At 39.1% G+C, this 18941-nt stretch overlaps 1 protein-coding gene across 3 annotated transcripts in view; it reads left to right on the top strand.

Annotated features, from left to right (window-relative positions):
* The window catches only part of CPED1 (cadherin like and PC-esterase domain containing 1), a 152294-nt gene that overhangs the window by 58938 nt on the left and 74415 nt on the right, over positions 1 to 18941 (top strand). For 2 of the 3 annotated variants that reach the window (XM_054199693.1, XM_054199712.1), the window contains exons 8-16: positions 2629 to 2771; positions 4210 to 4282; positions 5938 to 6105; positions 7073 to 7177; positions 8084 to 8253; positions 9997 to 10056; positions 13604 to 13671; positions 14005 to 14049; positions 15941 to 16127. In XM_054199693.1, coding sequence (XP_054055668.1) covers positions 2629 to 2771; positions 4210 to 4282; positions 5938 to 6105; positions 7073 to 7177; positions 8084 to 8253; positions 9997 to 10056; positions 13604 to 13671; positions 14005 to 14049; positions 15941 to 16127 — 1019 coding nt within the window. The remainder of the gene's footprint in view (positions 1 to 2628; positions 2772 to 4209; positions 4283 to 5937; positions 6106 to 7072; positions 7178 to 8083; positions 8254 to 9996; positions 10057 to 13603; positions 13672 to 14004; positions 14050 to 15940; positions 16128 to 18941) is intronic. The other variant, XM_054199701.1, reaches the window with a different exon arrangement.

The following is an 18941-nucleotide window of genomic DNA, read 5'->3' on the forward strand; positions in this document are numbered from 1 at the left end:
TCAACGTGTTGCAAATATCCAAAGGGCAGAGTTGAGGCTATATGTGCACCCTTTGCTTTGCAGTTTCCTGGAAGTCAGGGTTTAATCTTATAACTTTAGTCATATATACTGTTATTTTTTTCCTACTGGCATTTTAAGTATCTTTGTCAAAAAGAGGAGAAAAAGTCCCAGGCATTGCAAACCTTCAGCCCAGACCTGTGTATGGGGGACATTTATTTTAGTCAGTAACACTTGGGAAGGGAACCAGGGGTGATAAGAACAGGAAGACTGGCAGATCAACTTCCTACCCACCAGTTGTTTACCAGCATAGCAGAATGGAGTTACCGGAACTGAAGAGAGCAAAACGCAAAGGGGGGTCAGTGTTAGCTGCATACTTCAGCATTTCCCATGGCTGTCTGTAGGCAACGATACAGTATTTTTTGAAAAGGAAAGTGGAAAGTGCTTATTACATTTCACTGCAGTATGCTGCCTGAAGAAACTGAAAGCCATTAATCTACACCAATGCAGACCAGCAGCTTGGCAGTATTCATGCTCACATGGGGAGGCTACAACGCTGTCTAGAAAATCCTGTGGACTAGAGTGCACAGAACTATTTTGTAAGATCTTGTATCAGCATGATGAATACTTCATAACACATCACTGTTAACTAGCGGTGTGCCCCAATGATCCCTACTGGGTCCATTCTTGTTCAACATCTTTGTGAAATGTCTGGATGATGGGATAGAGCGTACCCTCTAATGACACAAAACTAGGAGGAGTGGATGATACAACAGAGGTTCATGCTGTCATCCAGAGAGACCTCCACAGGCTGAAGAAATGGTCTGACAGGAACCTCATGAAGTTCAACAAGAGGAAGTGCGAAGTCCCGTACCTGGTAAGGAACAGCCCCAGGTACCAGTACATGCTGGAGGCCAACCAGCTGGAAGCAGCTTTGCAGAAAAGGACCTAAGAGTCCTGGTGGACACGAAGTTGACCATCAGCCAGCATTCTGCCCTTCTGGCACATCTGGAGTACTGGGTCAAGTTCTGGACTCTCCAGTGCAAGAGGAATGTGGAGAGTCCAGTGGAGGGCCACTAAGATAATTACGGCACTGGAGCATTTCTTATATGAGGAAAGGGTGAGAGAGCTGGGGCTGTTTAGTCTGGAGAAGCTTCTCAGGGGCTTAGAGGGGGATATCATTAGTGTGTACGAATACATGAAGTGAGGCTATAAAGAAGACAAAGTCAGGCTCTTTTCAGTGGTTCCCAGTGACAGGACAAGAGGCCATGGGCACAACTGAAACACAGCAGGTTCCTTTTGAACATCAGGAAACACATTTTTATACTTTGAGGGTGACTGAGCGCTGGCATAAGTTGTCCAGAGAGTTTGTAGAGCTTTTATCCTTGGAGGTATTCAAAAGCTGTCTGGACACAGTCCTGGGCAACCGGCTCTAGGTGATCCTGCTTGAGCAGGGGCGTTGGACAAGATGACCTGCAGAGGTCCCTTCCAACCTCAACCATTCTGTGGCTGAATGATTCTGTGATCATGCTTTAGAGCCAAAATATCACATTAAACCTTGTTACGGTCTTCTGCTAAAGGCCGGGCTTGGTTAGCGCATCTACTGTGGATACTTGTTTGCGACATGTGTAAGTGGGTGATAACCGAAAATATATAATGGCATATCTAAGTCAATTTAGCAGAGACATTCCTGGAAATAATCCAAAATTTTTCTTTTCTGAATATCAATGCAGAACATGTTCTATGTGTACTTTATGTGCTTTATCTCTGAAGATAGTACTTTTCTACTATATAAATGTAACTGGTCATATAGTACTACTAAATTATCTAACAGTTTTACATAGTTCAGACATTAATTGGGTTCTGTGCCGCGTGATAACTCTGATGGAAATATGGTTCAAAGGCAGCACCTTTCTTAGCACAGAGGACTCTGATGCAACAAAACCTTCCTATGGCCCACTCTTCACTGAGGCTCAGCGCTGCTCCAGTTGTTTCCCTGAGTCTCTCTCTGGAGTGGTGAGATGGGTGAATTCACATGAGTGATGAAAGCAGCTGAGGACAGTGTTGTGCAGGCCAGTGAATATGCCACTGAGAGGATTCACGAGTCTGAAAACCTCAAGATGAGCAAGAGTTCAGTCAAAACACAGGCTGCGGTGGATGATCATTTTTTCAACGTCTTTATTCCATATTCTGTTTAAAGCTTGTTAACCTGGGGTAAGAATTCTTAGTCATGGTCAAGTGGGATAGCCCTTGGGATAGTACGTTAACAAGAGAAAAGGCATTTACTTTGAGTGTGCTTTGACCTACTGCTGAAGAAATAAGTGTTTGTGGTTTCTGTTGCCTAGAACCAGTTGACAGCAAAAGGTTTTATCAAAGTATGCTTAGACTGTGAGCAATATTTTTGAAAAACAGTAATACAGAGTTTGTTTCTGATATACTTACTAGTAAAGAAAAAGTCATTCTCTACTAGTATGCTGCCTGGAGCTTTTCATGCCACTTTTTACTGTGCAAATGAGTAAGAACTGAAGTTGGCATTCTAAGGCAATTTTTACTTCTACCAGCTTTTTTATTTATGATCTTAAGCACTGAATTACTGTAATTCTTCAAAAATATATGTAATCTCTTTCACAGCTGCAAAGGTTTTTTGAGATATTCTTCAAAAGCAGTTCTCCCCAACAAGCCTTCAACAACATGAAGGAAGCTATAACCAAACTTCTACTTATAACTGAGGTCTTCAGTGAATCATCTGCCTCAGGACCAAATTCTTTCAACCAGTAAGTGACTTGCAGTGGTCCTTGCTATGCTATTGTCAAGATAGCTCCTTAAAACAGACTAAAAACTCTAGAGGATACATGACTCCTAAAATAAAAAAATCCCCTCTATTTCATTCTTCCTTATAAAGTGACGACGTGCTGCATTTAAGGAGTAAAACTCTTCAAAATCCAGAGTGTTTCTAGTTTGTGAAAAGGTTATGATGAATACTTAGGACCAGATGCTGTGTCCCGATGAAGTGTTTCAGGCAGCACAAATGACCAGAAATCACTCACAACTGGGCTAGTCACAACATATATAAAGCTGTAATTCCCTTCAGTAAGCCTTCTGTCATATGTCAAATATTTCATGTTAGAGTAGCCCAAAGGGTTCAGAGCTGGCTGTGGCAGGCAATCTGAACAAGAGACACTGTAGAATACTTTATGAAATGTACCTTATGAAATATACCTAGGCAGCAACAGTGACATTTCTGTGGGTGTTAAATCATTGTAATCACTTCTGTTAGAGTGTAACAGTTCTTACACATAAATCAACCTTTATTATGTAATATTTTTATTATTTAAAATTAATATTTGTTCGATATATGTTATGTCACATCCCTGACATTTTTATGATAAATACTAAATACATTACTATTTATTACATTTATATGTTTTATAAAGCTATTTGAGAACCCAGGTGTTTTAGTAGCAGTAATATAAAGCTCATTATTTGACTTATGCACGTTGGGAATAAAGATTACATTGTGAGTGGAGAGGGTAGTGAGGAGGGTAGGAGGGCAGTGAGTGTAACAGGGATGAAGCTATAGAGTGGTCCAAACTCCAAATATTTTCTTACCAGTGGGATGGATATCTCTTGCTTATGTAAGCCAAGACTTTTAGAGCTTCTGGCTCGTGCCTTTAAACATCCCCATAGCTGCAGCACAACTCTTGCTTCAATGAGTGCGGAGAGTTTCGCCATATATATTTCCCTCCAAATGTCCTCAAAACTTTTGCAGGACCTCATTCTCATCCAAAGGCATTTCTTCCTCCCACGTAGTTCACCTCCCTCACTGATTTAAAAGTCAGCCATATAAATACACTTTAATATAGCACAGTTTTCATCAGTTCACAGTCTGACTCCATCTGTGTTTAATGCTGCTGGCTCTTCTTAGAAATTTTATTTAGTCTGTGCCGCATGCTGTCTCTTGACCTATGTGTATATATTTTTGCATGTGTTCTCTGGACCTGTTTGTGTATGTCATTGTAGCTGATATAGGGACATGGTTTAGTGGCAGGCTTGGCAGCGTTAGGTTTATGGTTGGACTCAATGATCTTAAAGGTCTTTTCCAACCCAAGTGATTCTATGATTCTATATTTCACAACAGTACCTATCTAATCTGAATTCCTGTTATATTCCTGTATTTCTGAATCTGATTCCTGTTATATTCCTGTATTTCAGATGCAGCCAATGTTTTCAAATGCTAACCTTTGACATTGGATTCGGCGCTTCCATATACCCAGTAGTTCTTGAGGTGAGAAAATTACACAAATTATTGCTTGACACAAAAAACCTACACCAAAAAGAACACAGCAGGGAACCCTGTTTGACAGATACCCTCAAATCTCTGAGAAATGTACAAATACATTAATATTAATTTTGCCTAAAAGTGGAGAGTTGCTGTGGAAGAAACCAGTTTTTAAGGGACAGAGCTCCTGAGGTGAAGTTCACCGCCCCAGTAAGTGTGCAGATCTTTCAGTTTTAGCATTAAAGGACTATCACCCCAACTGAATACCAGTGAAACAAAATCCTTAGGAAGCATTGCATGAAAGTAGAGTTAAGTATTAACTGTGCCAGAACAAAGACGAAGGGAGGAAGTTAAAATACCACAACTGGCTTCTAATACAAATTAAAGTTCTCCCTGAATTGTTCTGTACTTGAGTTCATGACCTGCTTTGACCTCCACTGTGCTGCCTTCTTCCTGGATGGTCCTCAAGGCCCTCAAAGCCAGAGAAATGTGACCTGTGGCATAAACTCCCTGTCCCGGTTTTGTACCACTTCTGCCTCAGAACAGCCTGGCCGGAAACAAAAGTTGTACTGCTTTCCAGCTGCTTCTCATTCCCCCTATATATACATACAAATATGTGTGTATACCTAGGTATATAAAATCTTTGTCCATATTTATGACACACAAACTGAAAAAAAAAAAAAAAACAAAACAATTAATAAAACAATTAATAAATACATCCCAGGAAATTACAGGAGAACACTTTTAATATTCATCCTCAGTTAAAATCTGTTCAAGTTTCTAGTAACAACAGTGCAGTCAATCCCTCCGTCCTTCACAAAAGAAGAATCCTTTAAACACAAAGGAAAAGTGGACATATGAAAGTTCACACAATTGAAAAAATCCATGAAGACAGTATCCTTAATTAGCCTGACAAGACTTGTTTAGCTAGTATAAGAAATGTGACATGTCATAACAATTTAGTAATTGTATACCAGGCTGTTAAAAAATTGTCCCAGGAGTTTCTTAAAAAACTAAACATAAAGCATAATATTTACTTGCCTGTATAGTAGTCTCAGCCATCAGCCATAATCCATAAATGTACAGTGAATCAGTAGGGTTTAATAGTTTGCTATGAAAATACAAATTACTCTAAAAAACTAACAGTTGATAATTACTATGACATTTGGCTTTGAATAGTATCCCTTGGAAACCGTAGTATGCACACAGCCCATGCAGCTTGAAGTTATATTTGTGTTATGATAAAAGACCAATTTATTCATATTTTATAAGCATGAGTTTATTCATTGTGTTTATATATTGAAAAACTTATACTTTCACCTGTAGTAACTCCTAAATACCTGAGTTTTGCGAAAGTTATGTTAACATACAAGCTGACATTTTATTATTTTTTTTAAATCAAATTTCAAATCAAACACATGGGAAAAAAGCTCTCACATGAGAATGCAATATTGTACTCTATCCACTGGAGGTCAGCAAACATTGTGGTGTGTAGTTCTGACAGAAAATGTGATACAGTATGTGTTATATTATAATCCTGTCTATTTTATTAGTATTGTTATGACATATTTTTTTATAAATAATTATAGTGTGGTATAAGTGGTTATGAGAAGACTGGACTTGATATTCAAACTACAAATTCTTACATTGTTTTCCCATAGGTGCATGAAAATTTTGACTTTCAAGATGAGGATGAATCAAATATTCAGGACCAAACTTTCAAAGAATTTCTTTTTGAAGATACTTTTAGATTTCTCTTATCTAATGAATCCTCAACATCCAGTTTCATAGAAGCCTTACAAAAAATATATGGGTCAACTGTGAGCAAGGTAGTTCGTTCCACCTTTTTCTTATTATTAACTATATGAAAATATTTCATTCTCTATCGTATGCTTTTCTGAAATTTTTGGTGCCAACTTATAGAATGAAGGATTTATTTAATCGAAACTACCTGTTACTGAATTCTAGGGAATAAAAAACTGTAACTATATTGAACAACTGAATTTTCTTTTCTAAAAATTCCACTCAGATTATGTCATTCCCCAAAGTACAGTACTTTAAAGATATATTAAAACTTTAACAAAGTAATTTTCCCACCATTTTTTTTTAAAATGGTCTTTTTCAATATACAGGCTTGTGTGTTTTCATAAACCTAGAACTGATTAACTCAGACAAGTAGATTCATGAGCATCGGAATTAAACTTTGTTTCCTACAACTTTGTGTCTTATTCTGAATCCAAGATCCAATTACAATTTTTTGCATTTATAAGATCTGCATAAAGTTTGCATCACTAGTGAAAACTATTTCTGACAAGCTGCAATCACTTTTAGCAGTATTTCTCTCAGTCTGAGCACTTTTAAGGGCGCGTTTCTGAGGAGCCCCCTGCTTGCACGGGACTAAATTATCCATGATGGGTTCTCAATTTATGACAGGATAAAGTAGGAAGCCGCAGGCATATGCACACGTACGATATGATTACCTATGTCTGTGTTCTGTAGGAGACCAGCCCTCATTTCAAACTGTCCGTGTCATTTTCTATACTTTATGCAGTCTCTTTCCACGGTAGTTTTCCATGGGTACTTTTCTACACAAAGCTAATGCACAGTCTACTTTGTTCTAGACTGAGAAATGGGAAGAGCTATCAAGGAGCTGGCTTGACATGACTTTGGATGAGGTTAGGGCAAACTGAGAGCTGTTGTAACTTGTTCCTTTGATCACCAAAGGGTTTGGGGTCTAATGAAAGCACATTGCTTTCCATGTGATTTCACCAGTATATGCTGCCCTTTCCTTCATAGGATGGAACTTACCACAGAGAAGATGAGCAATGTTTGTCTTTAGAGGAGATAAATTCAATGATTACTTTCATAAAGGAGCTGAAGAGTCTTGGACAATTTAAGCTGGTAAAATAAACAGGGTTTTGTTGTATTGGATGCATATTTTATGTAAATCTCTTAACATTTCTCCTTCATTACCATTCCTTGCTGTCTCTGGCGCATGTGTTAGGTGGATAGACAGGGAAGCAGGGAGGTAGAGGTTATGCTCATTTTAATCTGGAGGATTTTTGGAATTTAAATTAAAAGAGATAAAGAAATAAAACAGAGAATTTGAGTTGAGGATTCATTGAAAAGGACAGCTAAAGCAGAAACAGAGACCAGAAAATAAAATGAAAGGAAAAGGAGGAAAATTATGTAAATGACCAATGAGTTGGTAAGAAAATAGAATGATAATGAAGCAAACCAGGTGTGAATGAAGAACTGGAGACATTACAACACTGAGATCATGACCAGAGAGTAGATATAGATGAAAAAGTGGCAAAAAAAGCAGGTGAAAAATGTAATGTGTCTTCTTGACACTTCAAGTGAGTTAATTTTTAGAGAAGAATAGAGATGCAGGAATAACAGTCAGTGTCTGTGAATAGGCATGGCAGTTAATGAGGGAAATGATGGGTATTGGGGAAAGAAAAGATCTGCAACTGTATCTGTTGTTCAGAAAGTCTGCATGATATCAGGATTTTTTCTAGCCCTCCTGGATGAGTTTTAGGGTTGGAGACTGATGAGACTTCCTGAAGAGGGATTGAGTTGAATAGATCTAGAAGTCAAATCAGAGGCTAAGTAGTCAGCCTTCCATGGCAGTACTAGTAATCCTGATTTGCAAGGCTGGGAAAGACAGTCATTTTCTACGCGTGTGGGAAAGAGTGTTAATAGGTATCCATCTGTATACTATATACACTGTCTGCTGATCATTTCTCACTTCTTTGCATTTTACAATTATAATGTGTAGTCTCTAATCAGTGTCTCTCTTCTCAGCTTTTCCCTTCTGCTGCACCCGAGATTCAAACTTTACTGCGCGACCTTTATCACATGGTAGACCCAATGAGGCGGCTTGGTTCAGTCCTGACTGTGCATTGGTTGCTTTCCAGTTTACTTGAACAATTCCAGTTCATGACTAAAGAAGCACATACAAATCTTACAGCATGGTAAGATAGCTATTATATGATAAATTGAGGGTAGTTTCTCAAATTATATTAATGTCAGTGGCTCCAGTGAGCATCATAAAACTTAATCCTTCAGTAGATGCAGGTCGGCTTATAACACTTGAGATGAAGGTTCCTCATCCCATCATGGAGCACTGTCAGCCATTTTGCCATTAGAGATGTAGCTAGATTTCTGCATAGGACAGTTTTGTCCCTTTGCTTCTCTTTCTAATGCAGAGGACTGGCTTAAAAAAATTAATTGGAGCTACAGTAATTTTTTTTCTATTAAAGATGAAGTAAATTAGGTAGGTTGTTTCTGAACAACTGTAAACTCAAAATTAGGAGTGCTTACCAGGGTTAAGACTGTCTTTTAATTTATTCATCAGTTAAAAGCAAAGCTGTAAAGAAAACATAAAATTTCAGGTGGAAGTTTTTCCAAAAGGAACTAATAATTTTTAGTGGCTCTAAATTTTCTGTCCAACAAAAGACAGGTCAAAGAGCATGATGCTCTGAGAACCTCGTTTTAACTCCTTTTGAAAAGCTGGAAAAATATTGTAACGACAAGGTTAGATCCACTGAGCTTCTGGCGAGAAATTTTAACTTTCATAAGGAGGGGTGGAGAAAGGAAGGAAGGAAGGCAGGGAGGAATGGATGAATGGAGGGAAGGAGAAAAGTTGTGGTATACTATGTGTTTAGTGTAAAATTTGTAAAAATATGTTTTCTGTACTCATTATCTCTTGGCTAATGACTTTTCATACACATGTATGCCATACTTCTTTACTGACTACAGGCATATATGATTTTGCAAACAAAGGCTTGGGAACGGAGGCACATCAGACAATGTGCGTGCTCCATTCCACTAAGTCTCAAGTTAAATGTGTGGATGACATTATTTTGTACATTTTGCTTGGAGAATGCCGTAATGACTATATAAGGTGTTAATTTTGTTCCTTATTGAATTAGGCGTGGCTTTCAGTAAGTCAATAGTCATCTGTATCTTTGTTTGCTCAGCGATAAAGTGGAGTTTATACTTTGCCACCATGCTAGGTAACTGTTTATTAGTGTTTTGAAAATACATGGTTCCATGCATGCACTAAGTGTTATTGTTACTGCCCTCCACTCCATGAAATGTAACTCAAAGATGCAGCTGCTTGCATTCATGTGTAAGCCCCTGCCCTTTTGCCAAAATATTTAGGTTTGCATATCAAAGCATACCAACCTTTAGCAGCTTTCTGTTCTAATCTAAGCTGTGCCACTCACTCACTTTTAGCAAGACCCTTGGCCTCTTTTTTTTTCTTATTGTATGTGTGTAAATATGTAGAATCACCATGACCTTTCTCCAGGGCATAGGCCAGTCTACTTCTTTGCACTGTATTTTTCTGCAATGGCTAAGCTAATAATTCTGTTCATTCACTGTATAAAAAACCATGTGTTTTGACATTGCTAAATCAATGATGGTGATGCATGTGTCAGATATGCATGTAATTATACTTAATTGCAAGGAAGAAAGAGCTTAGTAGAGCTTACTCCCCAAGTAACTCAGGTATGCAGTCCAACCAGACAAGATACTTATGGGAAAAATAACGACTTCTGACTTAGGTCTTGTACAATTATTCTGTTCACTGATCATGAATCCATAGGATGGAGACAGGATTTAAAGACGTTTCCTGGTCTTAACCCAATTCATCCACATGACTAGTATTGAAACCTTAAATGATATTAGTGAACTCTGAATTCCTTCCACAGGAGAAGCAAGAAGAACTCTAGAAACTCATCTCAAACTATAACGAAATGGTTACATCCTAGGTGAGAATGACCATCTCAGATGTATTGGTATAACATATGACAAAGTTATGGAGTGCTACTACCTAACATGTGCACTGGAATCCATTTTCTGCATTATTTGTGCACTGTTTTTCAACTTTATGCAGTTTCAATTGATATGACTAAGAGGTACTTTGTTACTGTCTTTTAGAATAGGGGCTGTGAAGTACCATGGCAAGTATGTTTGGCTGTGTCCAGGCAGCAGGGTAGCACGGGAGAATCAGATTAGTGAGAAAAGCTAACCCTTCTGTATTTGCATAACACAAAAGCCTAAGTGGTTCAATAAAATTGAAAATGCTCTTATGAAACAAAATTATATATTTGGAAAAATGTTGCTAGCTTTCCATATGCAAGTCCTTTTTTAGGTTAAAATAAAAGCATCATCCCTCAAACTCAATTTGGGTTGAGAATAATTTCTTGGAGTTTAACTTGGTCATGCTCATTACCTGGACAGTTTGAGAAGCAAACATGGTTTGGACCATGGGTCAGAAGAAGACAGCAGCAAGGAAATCTGGATAACTGATCTGCAATGTGAGGAATGAGAGAGAAAGGGAAGGAGGAAAGGAGAGAGACGGTTGCGTTTAAGTGCCAGGAAACCAATCCCACTCTTGAGTCTGCAATTTTGTATTTCTCTTTTGAAGATCAGTGCAAGATACTTAATTCTGTGAACCAAATGCCCTCCTGGAAACTCTGTGACTGAAGCCAAGCAAACACTCCGCCAGTTTCCAAACAGAAAAAATTGCAAGTGTCATGTCTCACAAAATTACCTCCAGTGGTTCCTCATTTTCAAGAGAGACCTACAAAACATCATCTAAACAAATAAAATTCATAACTCTACTGAATACTGAAATATGGTCTAAATTTTGACTTTATGACCCATTAAAAATTGCACCATTGAAAACTAATACATCCATTGGAAGCCACAAAAGTGACTAGATTTTTTACTTTTTATATTTTAATCTTATGAAGGATATTATCTACATCCTTCATTCTTTATGTCTCTGACTGCTTAGACCATCAGAGCTACATTACTATTGCTGCTGTCAATCCGCTAGTTTTCTCGTTTGTGGAATCAAAGAGATTCCTAAAGGACAACTTCACTGACAATAGTTTGTGATGTACACAGTGGGGATCTTTCAAAAGGTACATTCACAAGCATGTACTCACCTAGGGTATCTGATGTACAGTCATTAGTTTCGTTAGAGCTAATTGCAAAGCATGTAGGCAATGCACACATCTGTGCTTGATAGCTCCTCCAAGATACTAAGTAAATAAGAGGCCAGTCGTATAGATGAAGGTCCCTTCTTGAGTAACAGCATGTGAAGGAAAGGACTCTGCAGAGTCCAGGATCTCAGTCGCTCCCTGCCTGAGGAAGAACTTCGTAACTGCATTGTTCCTCAGTCTACTGACTGCAAGGAGCTTGGACAAAGGAAAACTTAATGATGCTGATGATTAAAAAGCCCAGTCTTCATCAGAGATAAATCATAGAATTGTAGAATCATTTAGGTTGGAAAGGACCTTTAAGATCATCGAGTCCAACTGTTAAGCTAACACTGACAAGTCCACCAGTAAACCATGTCCCAAAGGGACATGTCTTTTAAATACCTCCAGGGATGGTGACTCAGCCACTTCCCTGGGAAGCCTGTTCCAATGCTTCACAACCCTTTCGGTGAAGAAATATTTCCTAATATCCAATCTAAATCTCCCCTGGTGCAACTTGAGGCTGTTTCCTCTTGTCCTGTTGCTTGTTAACTTGGGAGACTGACCTGCACCTCAGCCTCCTTTTCTCCATTCTAAACAACCCCAGTTCCTTCAGCCGCTCCTCATAAGACCCTTCACCAGCTTTTTTGCCTTTCTCTAGACATGCTCCAGCACCTCAAGGTCCTTCTTGTAGTGAGGGGCTCAAAACTGAACACAGTATTCGAGGTGTGGCCTCACCAGTGCACAGGGGGAGTACCAGAGTACAGGGGGATGATCACTTCCCTAGTCCTGCTGGACACACTGTAATCTGAGTATCTTTCTGTACTAACATTTTAAAATATTACATTTTGATACCCCCCTGCAATTAGATAGAGTTCTATGTCTCTTAATGTTGACTGATGATAATTACAATCCCCTTACAGAGTTTACACGTACAGGTCACACCGTTACTTTGGGAGCCGGGGCCTTGCAGTGGTGGTGGCTGCCACACTTTTGAGGTTTTCTCTGGCTAAACCAAAATCTGACATGTTATAGAGCTAATACATCTTATTTTCACCTTACAATAGGGTTTGGGACTGGGCAATCAAAAAGGAACAGAGGAGAGAAAAAAATGTATTTGACAGGTGTTAGCCATTACCTCCTTGGCAAGTAGAAAGAGGCGTGCAAAATGACTTATAGTTTGGAAAACAAACTCTCTCATAGTTTGTTAAGTGCCTCCTGTGAAGGAAGTCATGAATGTGCATGAAATTAGGGCGGTGTCTAGACACTGCAAGCTCAGAACTACATTTTCACACACACACATAGACACACTGATCTGCCAGCTGCTTATTTCCTTATCTCATTAAGATAATGCAGAAATCTCTGTTTTATTATTGGACAATTTACTTTTTACCATGATTGACCTCAATATTGCTTACAGCATCTCCCATTGAAACATTAGTGATAGCTGATTGCACAGAACAATATTGCCACCTCCTTTCCTTGGGACAGACAGTGACTTTGTGTCTTTCAAAATCCAAACTGAATGGGCAGCAGTATCTAGGAAGAAACTACTTTATAAGAACTTCTACAGAAAACACTGAGAGGAAAACAAGGAATGATAATGGACCTCTGAAAAGGTCTTATCAGCCAGAGATTCAGTACATGGACTGGAGAGAAGCCTACTGCCTTTCTTCTACTATGCTCCCAAAATGCTATATGAAAGAAAACTGTGGAGTTAGCAATATGGGCACCACTAACATGTTAATGAATTGTTGCAATTGATTGCAATTGTTGCATTGAGGATTTTTATTTATATATATATATGTGTGTGTGTGTACACTCTGGATGTTGATTATGGGATTTTTTTGAATTAACAAACAAATCAAACACATAGCTGTTCCATTATATGAATTCATGCTAACGTCGGTACAGATATTCACGTTGACACAGGCCTTCATTTATATCTAATTCTTTTGAAACAAAGTCTAACCTCAAATATATACAAAAAAGCATCATACAAACAGCTAAGAGACATGGTTTGGGTTATTTTATTCCTGGTTATATCCACTCTTCCTTTTCCCAGTAGTTCATTTATGCTTTGAAATTTATTTCTGGTTTTCTTTTTTCATGTTATATGCTACCATTAATTATGGAATGTGTGTTTTCTGTCAAATTCATTCAAGTAATATACCTAGTGTTGGGAACATGAATCCAGAAGGTTCATCTTTCCAAGGAGAATATTAAAATACCATATGCCCTGGGTTGCCATATATAAATTTTTGAAAATTTTTCCATGGTTTCTGTTACTTCTGTTCATGTAGAAATATGTCTGCTGTTCAATTGACAGGAATTCTTCTCAAGCAAATGCGAGTCCTAAGCAGAATGTTCCTTCCGACTTTAGGAAGAATCATGAAGGTAAGGGATCAGAGTAAGGTCTTTTATATGCAGTATGTTTTTCCTATTTGTACTACTTTTCATAGCATGTATGATTTAGATTACATTGTGTTGCATTCCGGCTGGAAGGTCTTGGCTTACTACATATAAAAGACCAATTCCTTCCTTACCTGTGTGAGTTGTTCTGCTGAGCCCACAAGTGGCGTTCATGAGCCTAAAGCAAAGATCTCACACTGAAAAGAATAAAAGTGCACTGTATTTTTTATAATTAACACAACGAGGGTTCCTTCTCCTATAGGACTGTGAATCAGTCTTAGAGAAGAAAATTATTAATTGTTTCTGTTTATCTTTCAGCATTGCATTATTCCAGTAAGACTAAAGAAAGACAGTGCAGTTACGGTAAGTCAAGGTCTTTCTAGACCACTAAGGGGGAAGAAGAGTGATTACTTGAACCAATTTCGTGGGTTTTTCTGCATAACCATTCAATGAATAGAGTGCCTGTGGGCTGTTATGTTAAAAAAAAAAAGGGGGTTTTAAGTAGTAAGAATGTTTATGAATCACTCAATAATTGGGCTATTATGTTCAATAAGCCTCAAGCACAAAGTTAAACATTGCTATGCATGCATATTAATGTGAGTATTCCAGTACTCATTGATCCCTTGCCGCACTTCAGTAGACTTTTGCCCCTTATTTCCAAGAACTTTAGCATTCATTTGTTCTTATGGAATAACCTTTAAACTTGTATGGAGTTTAATCATCCTTGTATAAGGCCAGTCTTCAGCTCAATGGTGGAGTTTTAAAGAGCTGCTTAAGAGATGAAGAGTTTTTCTAAAATATCTGCTCGTAGGAATATTTAAAGTATATTTAAAGATATGTAAAGATTTAAAGTATATTTGTCTTTGGTGGGAGCACTACTTTCTGCCACCCTCCTCACTGACACATTATCTGAGAAGTCGCTTTATAAACATTAAACAATTGCTCTGTGGTGGAAAGGCTTTTCTATCCACTGAGCCTCATTTCCCCTCTGTTACTGATCTTGTGGTGCCTCCAGGAACTTCTCTGTGTCAGTCAGAGGCCAGAAAGGCTCCCGGGCTGGCTGGCTGGCATCACCATTCTGATTGCATATTTTATTTTGAAAATACCTCAATTCATTTTATTTTGAAAATTCCTTCTCATTTTTAAGCTAGTAGTGAGAGAAGCTTTCTAGGTAAGGTACATAGGATCCGGAGAACTATTTATACCCATCTGTAGGATTGTTTAAAAATACCTTCTGTGTGTCTACTTATAAGCTTCTATTCCCCTACAAATCTAGCCCAAATTCTGCTCTTCCACTGGAATAACTTACTTTACATTTTCTTCCATGCAAAAGACTGCTGAAATTGCTCTGTTTTGTTTCTCAAGGTAGATATTTCAAGGTAGAAAAGGCCCACATAGAGCTGCTTGCATCCCTTGTGACCCTTTTAAGCCATGTTTTAAGCCACAAGATTTTTCAGATATTATAGTAGAAGAGTTTCCTGGCTGGAGTATTTTCTGAAGTACCCAGTTTTAAACACATACTAGAGAGTATATGTGGAAAGCAAGTTTTGAATGTGTAATTATACTGTAAATCTGAATCCAATAGGTTGGATTAAAATATTTGTCAAAAGTGGGTTGCCAGCAAATAATTCTCATGAGTCGTTTGGCAAACACTACAAAATAAAGGATACATTTGAGCAAATAGGATTTGATTGTGGAGATTTCATACACAGGCAAGGAGCTGGAATTTGTTGATTTGGGAATTTTAATAAAGCATTCTTCCAGCTGTACTACAAATGACCCCATGGGTCTAGATACCTACATGTGACTTGTTCTTATGAACAGTAAGAGTATGTCTAACTTATTTTGATTTTTATTGGCAATTACACATGTACATAAACCCTGTACACAGGCTGGTACCTAAGTAGGTTACGAATTTTGGCCTAACTCTTCTTTAAGTTTCAATTCACCAACTGGAGACAGGATCTCTCAGACCTAATCCTTGCATTTTCAAAGGCTTACTCAGACTTTGAGTTTTGTGACTCTGACTAGAGTCATTGGGCACTGAATGATTAAAATCCCTCCAGGGTCTAAAAATTTCTCTCAAGTGCTAATACAAACTCCATTAAGACCTTTTAGCAGGATTATCTGTCTCAGAGTTACCAGGCATTAAAAATCTTGCCACTGTACATGTTATCAATCTGCCAGAAGTTGCATGTTACCTAAAAATGTTCATACATTTCACGGTTTTTTCTTTGATGCCTTCTTGGAACAGATAAAGATACCCTATCTCATATCAGGCAGATCTTCACCAGTCCACAGCTGGACTTGAATCCTCAGTTTAACCCAAAGATCAAAGAATACTACGCAGAAGTCCCATTTGACATGGTGACAGTGAAGATAGGAGCAGAACCCTCTAACTGTCAATGCCAAGTACATCTTGATGAGAAGAAAGGGCCAAGGTATGAGTGACAAAATATGACTGTAAAAACTAAAAATGTCCTTAAATTTGGAAATATGCCAGAATATTACAGAATTTATTTGTGTTTCCAAAAGCACAGAATGCCTATAGATTAGTCACAGGAAAGTCAGAGGGAGTTCAACACTCAGCAATTTGTATTTTTTTGTCAATGTCCTGAAGGCAATGGTAATATGTTCTCAAGCCGTAATTAATCCTAGCTTTATGGAGTGCACAGTTGCTAGCATCTCCCCCAGCTTCTGCAGTCACTGACAGCATCAAAGCTGGGTAGGAACAGACTGTCATTACATTGCACACAGCAGACAGCAAAAAATTTGAAGTTCCATATCCAAGCCTTGATTTTGCACTGTGGCCTAAGCTACTGCCCCGCCGGGCTTGGTCCCTCAGCCAACAGTCTGCTTACTTGAGTCAGAGTAGGGCAGCTGGGATCAAAAGAAGAAATAAGTTCAAGTTCACTTATTCAGAATGATCCATTTTCATCAGAATTATAAGAGATTGTCACAGAATCATAGAATCATTTAGGTTGGAAAAGACCCTTAACATCATCAAGTCCAACTGTAAACGAGGGTCTAAAAAATTCTCTCAAGTGCTAATACAAACTCCATTAAGACCTTTCAGCAGGATTATCAGTCTCAGAGTAACCAGGCATTAAAAAACTCGCCACTGTACATGTTATCAATCTGCCAAGCCCACCACTAAACCATGTCCCCAAGTGCCACGTCTTTTAAATACCTCCAGGGATTGTGACTCAATCACTTCCCTGAGAAGCCTCTTCCAATGCTTCACAATGTTTTCGGTAAAGAATTTTTTCCTAATATACAATCTAAACTTCCCCTGGTGCAACCTGAGGCTGTTTCCTCTTGTCCTATCACTTGTTACTTGGGAGAAGAGACTGACCCCCACCTCGCTACAACCTCCTGTCAGGTAGTTGTAGAGAGTGATAAGGTCTCCCCTCAGCCTCCTTTTCTCCAGGCTCGTAAGACTTGTGCTCTAGACCCTTCAACAGCTTTGTTGCCTTTCTTTGGACACACTCCAGCACCTCAAGGTCTTTCTTGCAATGAGGGACCCAAAACTGGATACAGTATTCGAGGTGCGGCCTCACCACTGCTGAGTACAGGGGGGCGATCACTTCCTTAGTCCTGCTGGCCACACTATTCCTGATACAAGCCAGGCTATTGGCCTTCTTGACCACCTAGGCCCACTGCTTGCTCATATTCAACCAGCAGTCGGCTGACAACCCCAGGTCTTTTTCCATGGGGCAGCTTTCCAGCCACTCTTCCCCAAGTCTGTGGCGCTGCATGGGGTTGTTGTGACCCAAGCGCGGGACCCGGCACTTGGCCTTGTTGACTCTCACACCATTGGCCTTGGCCCATCAATCCAGCCTGTCCAGATGCCTCTGTAGAGCCTTGCTTCCCTCAAGCAGATCAACGCTCCCACCCAACTTGGTGTCGTCTGCAAACTTACTGAGGGTGCACTCAATTCCCTTGTCCAGATCATTGATAAAGATATCAAACAGAACTGGCCCCGGTACTGAGCCCTGGGGAACACCACTTGTGACCGACTGCCAACTGGATTTAACTCCATTCATCACAACTCTTTGGGCTCGGCCTTCCAGTCAGTTTTTTACCCAGTGAAGCATATGCCCATCCAAGCCATGAGCAGTCATTTTCTCCAGGAGAATGCCGTGGGGAATGATGTCAAGGCTTTGCTAAAGTCTAGGTAAACAACATCCACAGCCTTTCCCACTAAGTGGGTCATCTTGTCATCAGCAAGAGTCCCAGCTTATCTGATCTTTTAGAGAAGTATAAAGCTGGAGGATAGGGGAGAGAGCAAAGTCATCACTAAACATCATGTTTGAGCACTGACCCATAATCATCCATGATGTTTAATTGCTACTATGATCCCCGGCACAGTTTTGGCTTTCCCAACCAGCTCTCTCACAGAAAGAAGCAGGAACAATCACAATAGGCATTTTGGGCATGACTTGGTTTTGGATGTTGGGAGGGACAAAAAGTGTTTATAGGTCAGGTACCAGAGAACTGGCCTATTTACATACTAGCCATTAGTGAGTGGATAAAAGTGAGAGCAGGGAAAAAGATTTGCTTGGGCGGAAGAATCTTTAACCATTACAGAGCTAGCTTTGCTTCGTGGCATGAAGCACCTATGCAACACACTGCCTTTTGACTGATTATGAAGCAGATGCTTTGACCTAGAATGTCTGCTAATAACCAGACAGTCTATACGGTTGTTACTGACCTAACGCCTAATATGATTCCTGTATTTTCAATAAGTAATTAGTCTTGATTTATCATTTCAAAAAAAGCTCCTATAAATTTCTTCCACCCAAATTTTTAGTCTTTTAATATTAACCACCTTGGCAGCCAGCATGGAGACATGCAAAAAACTTAAGAGATTTCTTATTTGTAAAAGGAAAACAGAATAGCAATATGTCCTTTACACTGAAAAGTAAAACCCCTGAATGTGCTGGTTCTGTGTCTTTCAGCATTTCTCATTTCCCTGCCAAGGGAAGAAGAGCACAGGCCAGCTTTGCATTTGTCTAGGACTCCATCACATTTGGCTAGTGGACAATTTCAACAGCTAGCTGACACCTCTGATTTTGTTTGTCACCCTGCTGACTTCACTGGGAACTTGGACCTGCCAGGAATTATTGTCCCTAGTGGCTTCATTCATGGATTTCATGTCAGAATTGTTCTCACAGCCACTGAAGCTGTTTTCACTAAGTTTCGCTGTCAGTATTCTGTCTTCCTGAAGGAACTGTTTTTTTTTTAAAAAACAC

This window comes from Rissa tridactyla, chromosome 1 (genome assembly GCF_028500815.1).
Source record: "Rissa tridactyla isolate bRisTri1 chromosome 1, bRisTri1.patW.cur.20221130, whole genome shotgun sequence".
NCBI classification, from domain to species: domain Eukaryota; kingdom Metazoa; phylum Chordata; class Aves; order Charadriiformes; family Laridae; genus Rissa; species Rissa tridactyla.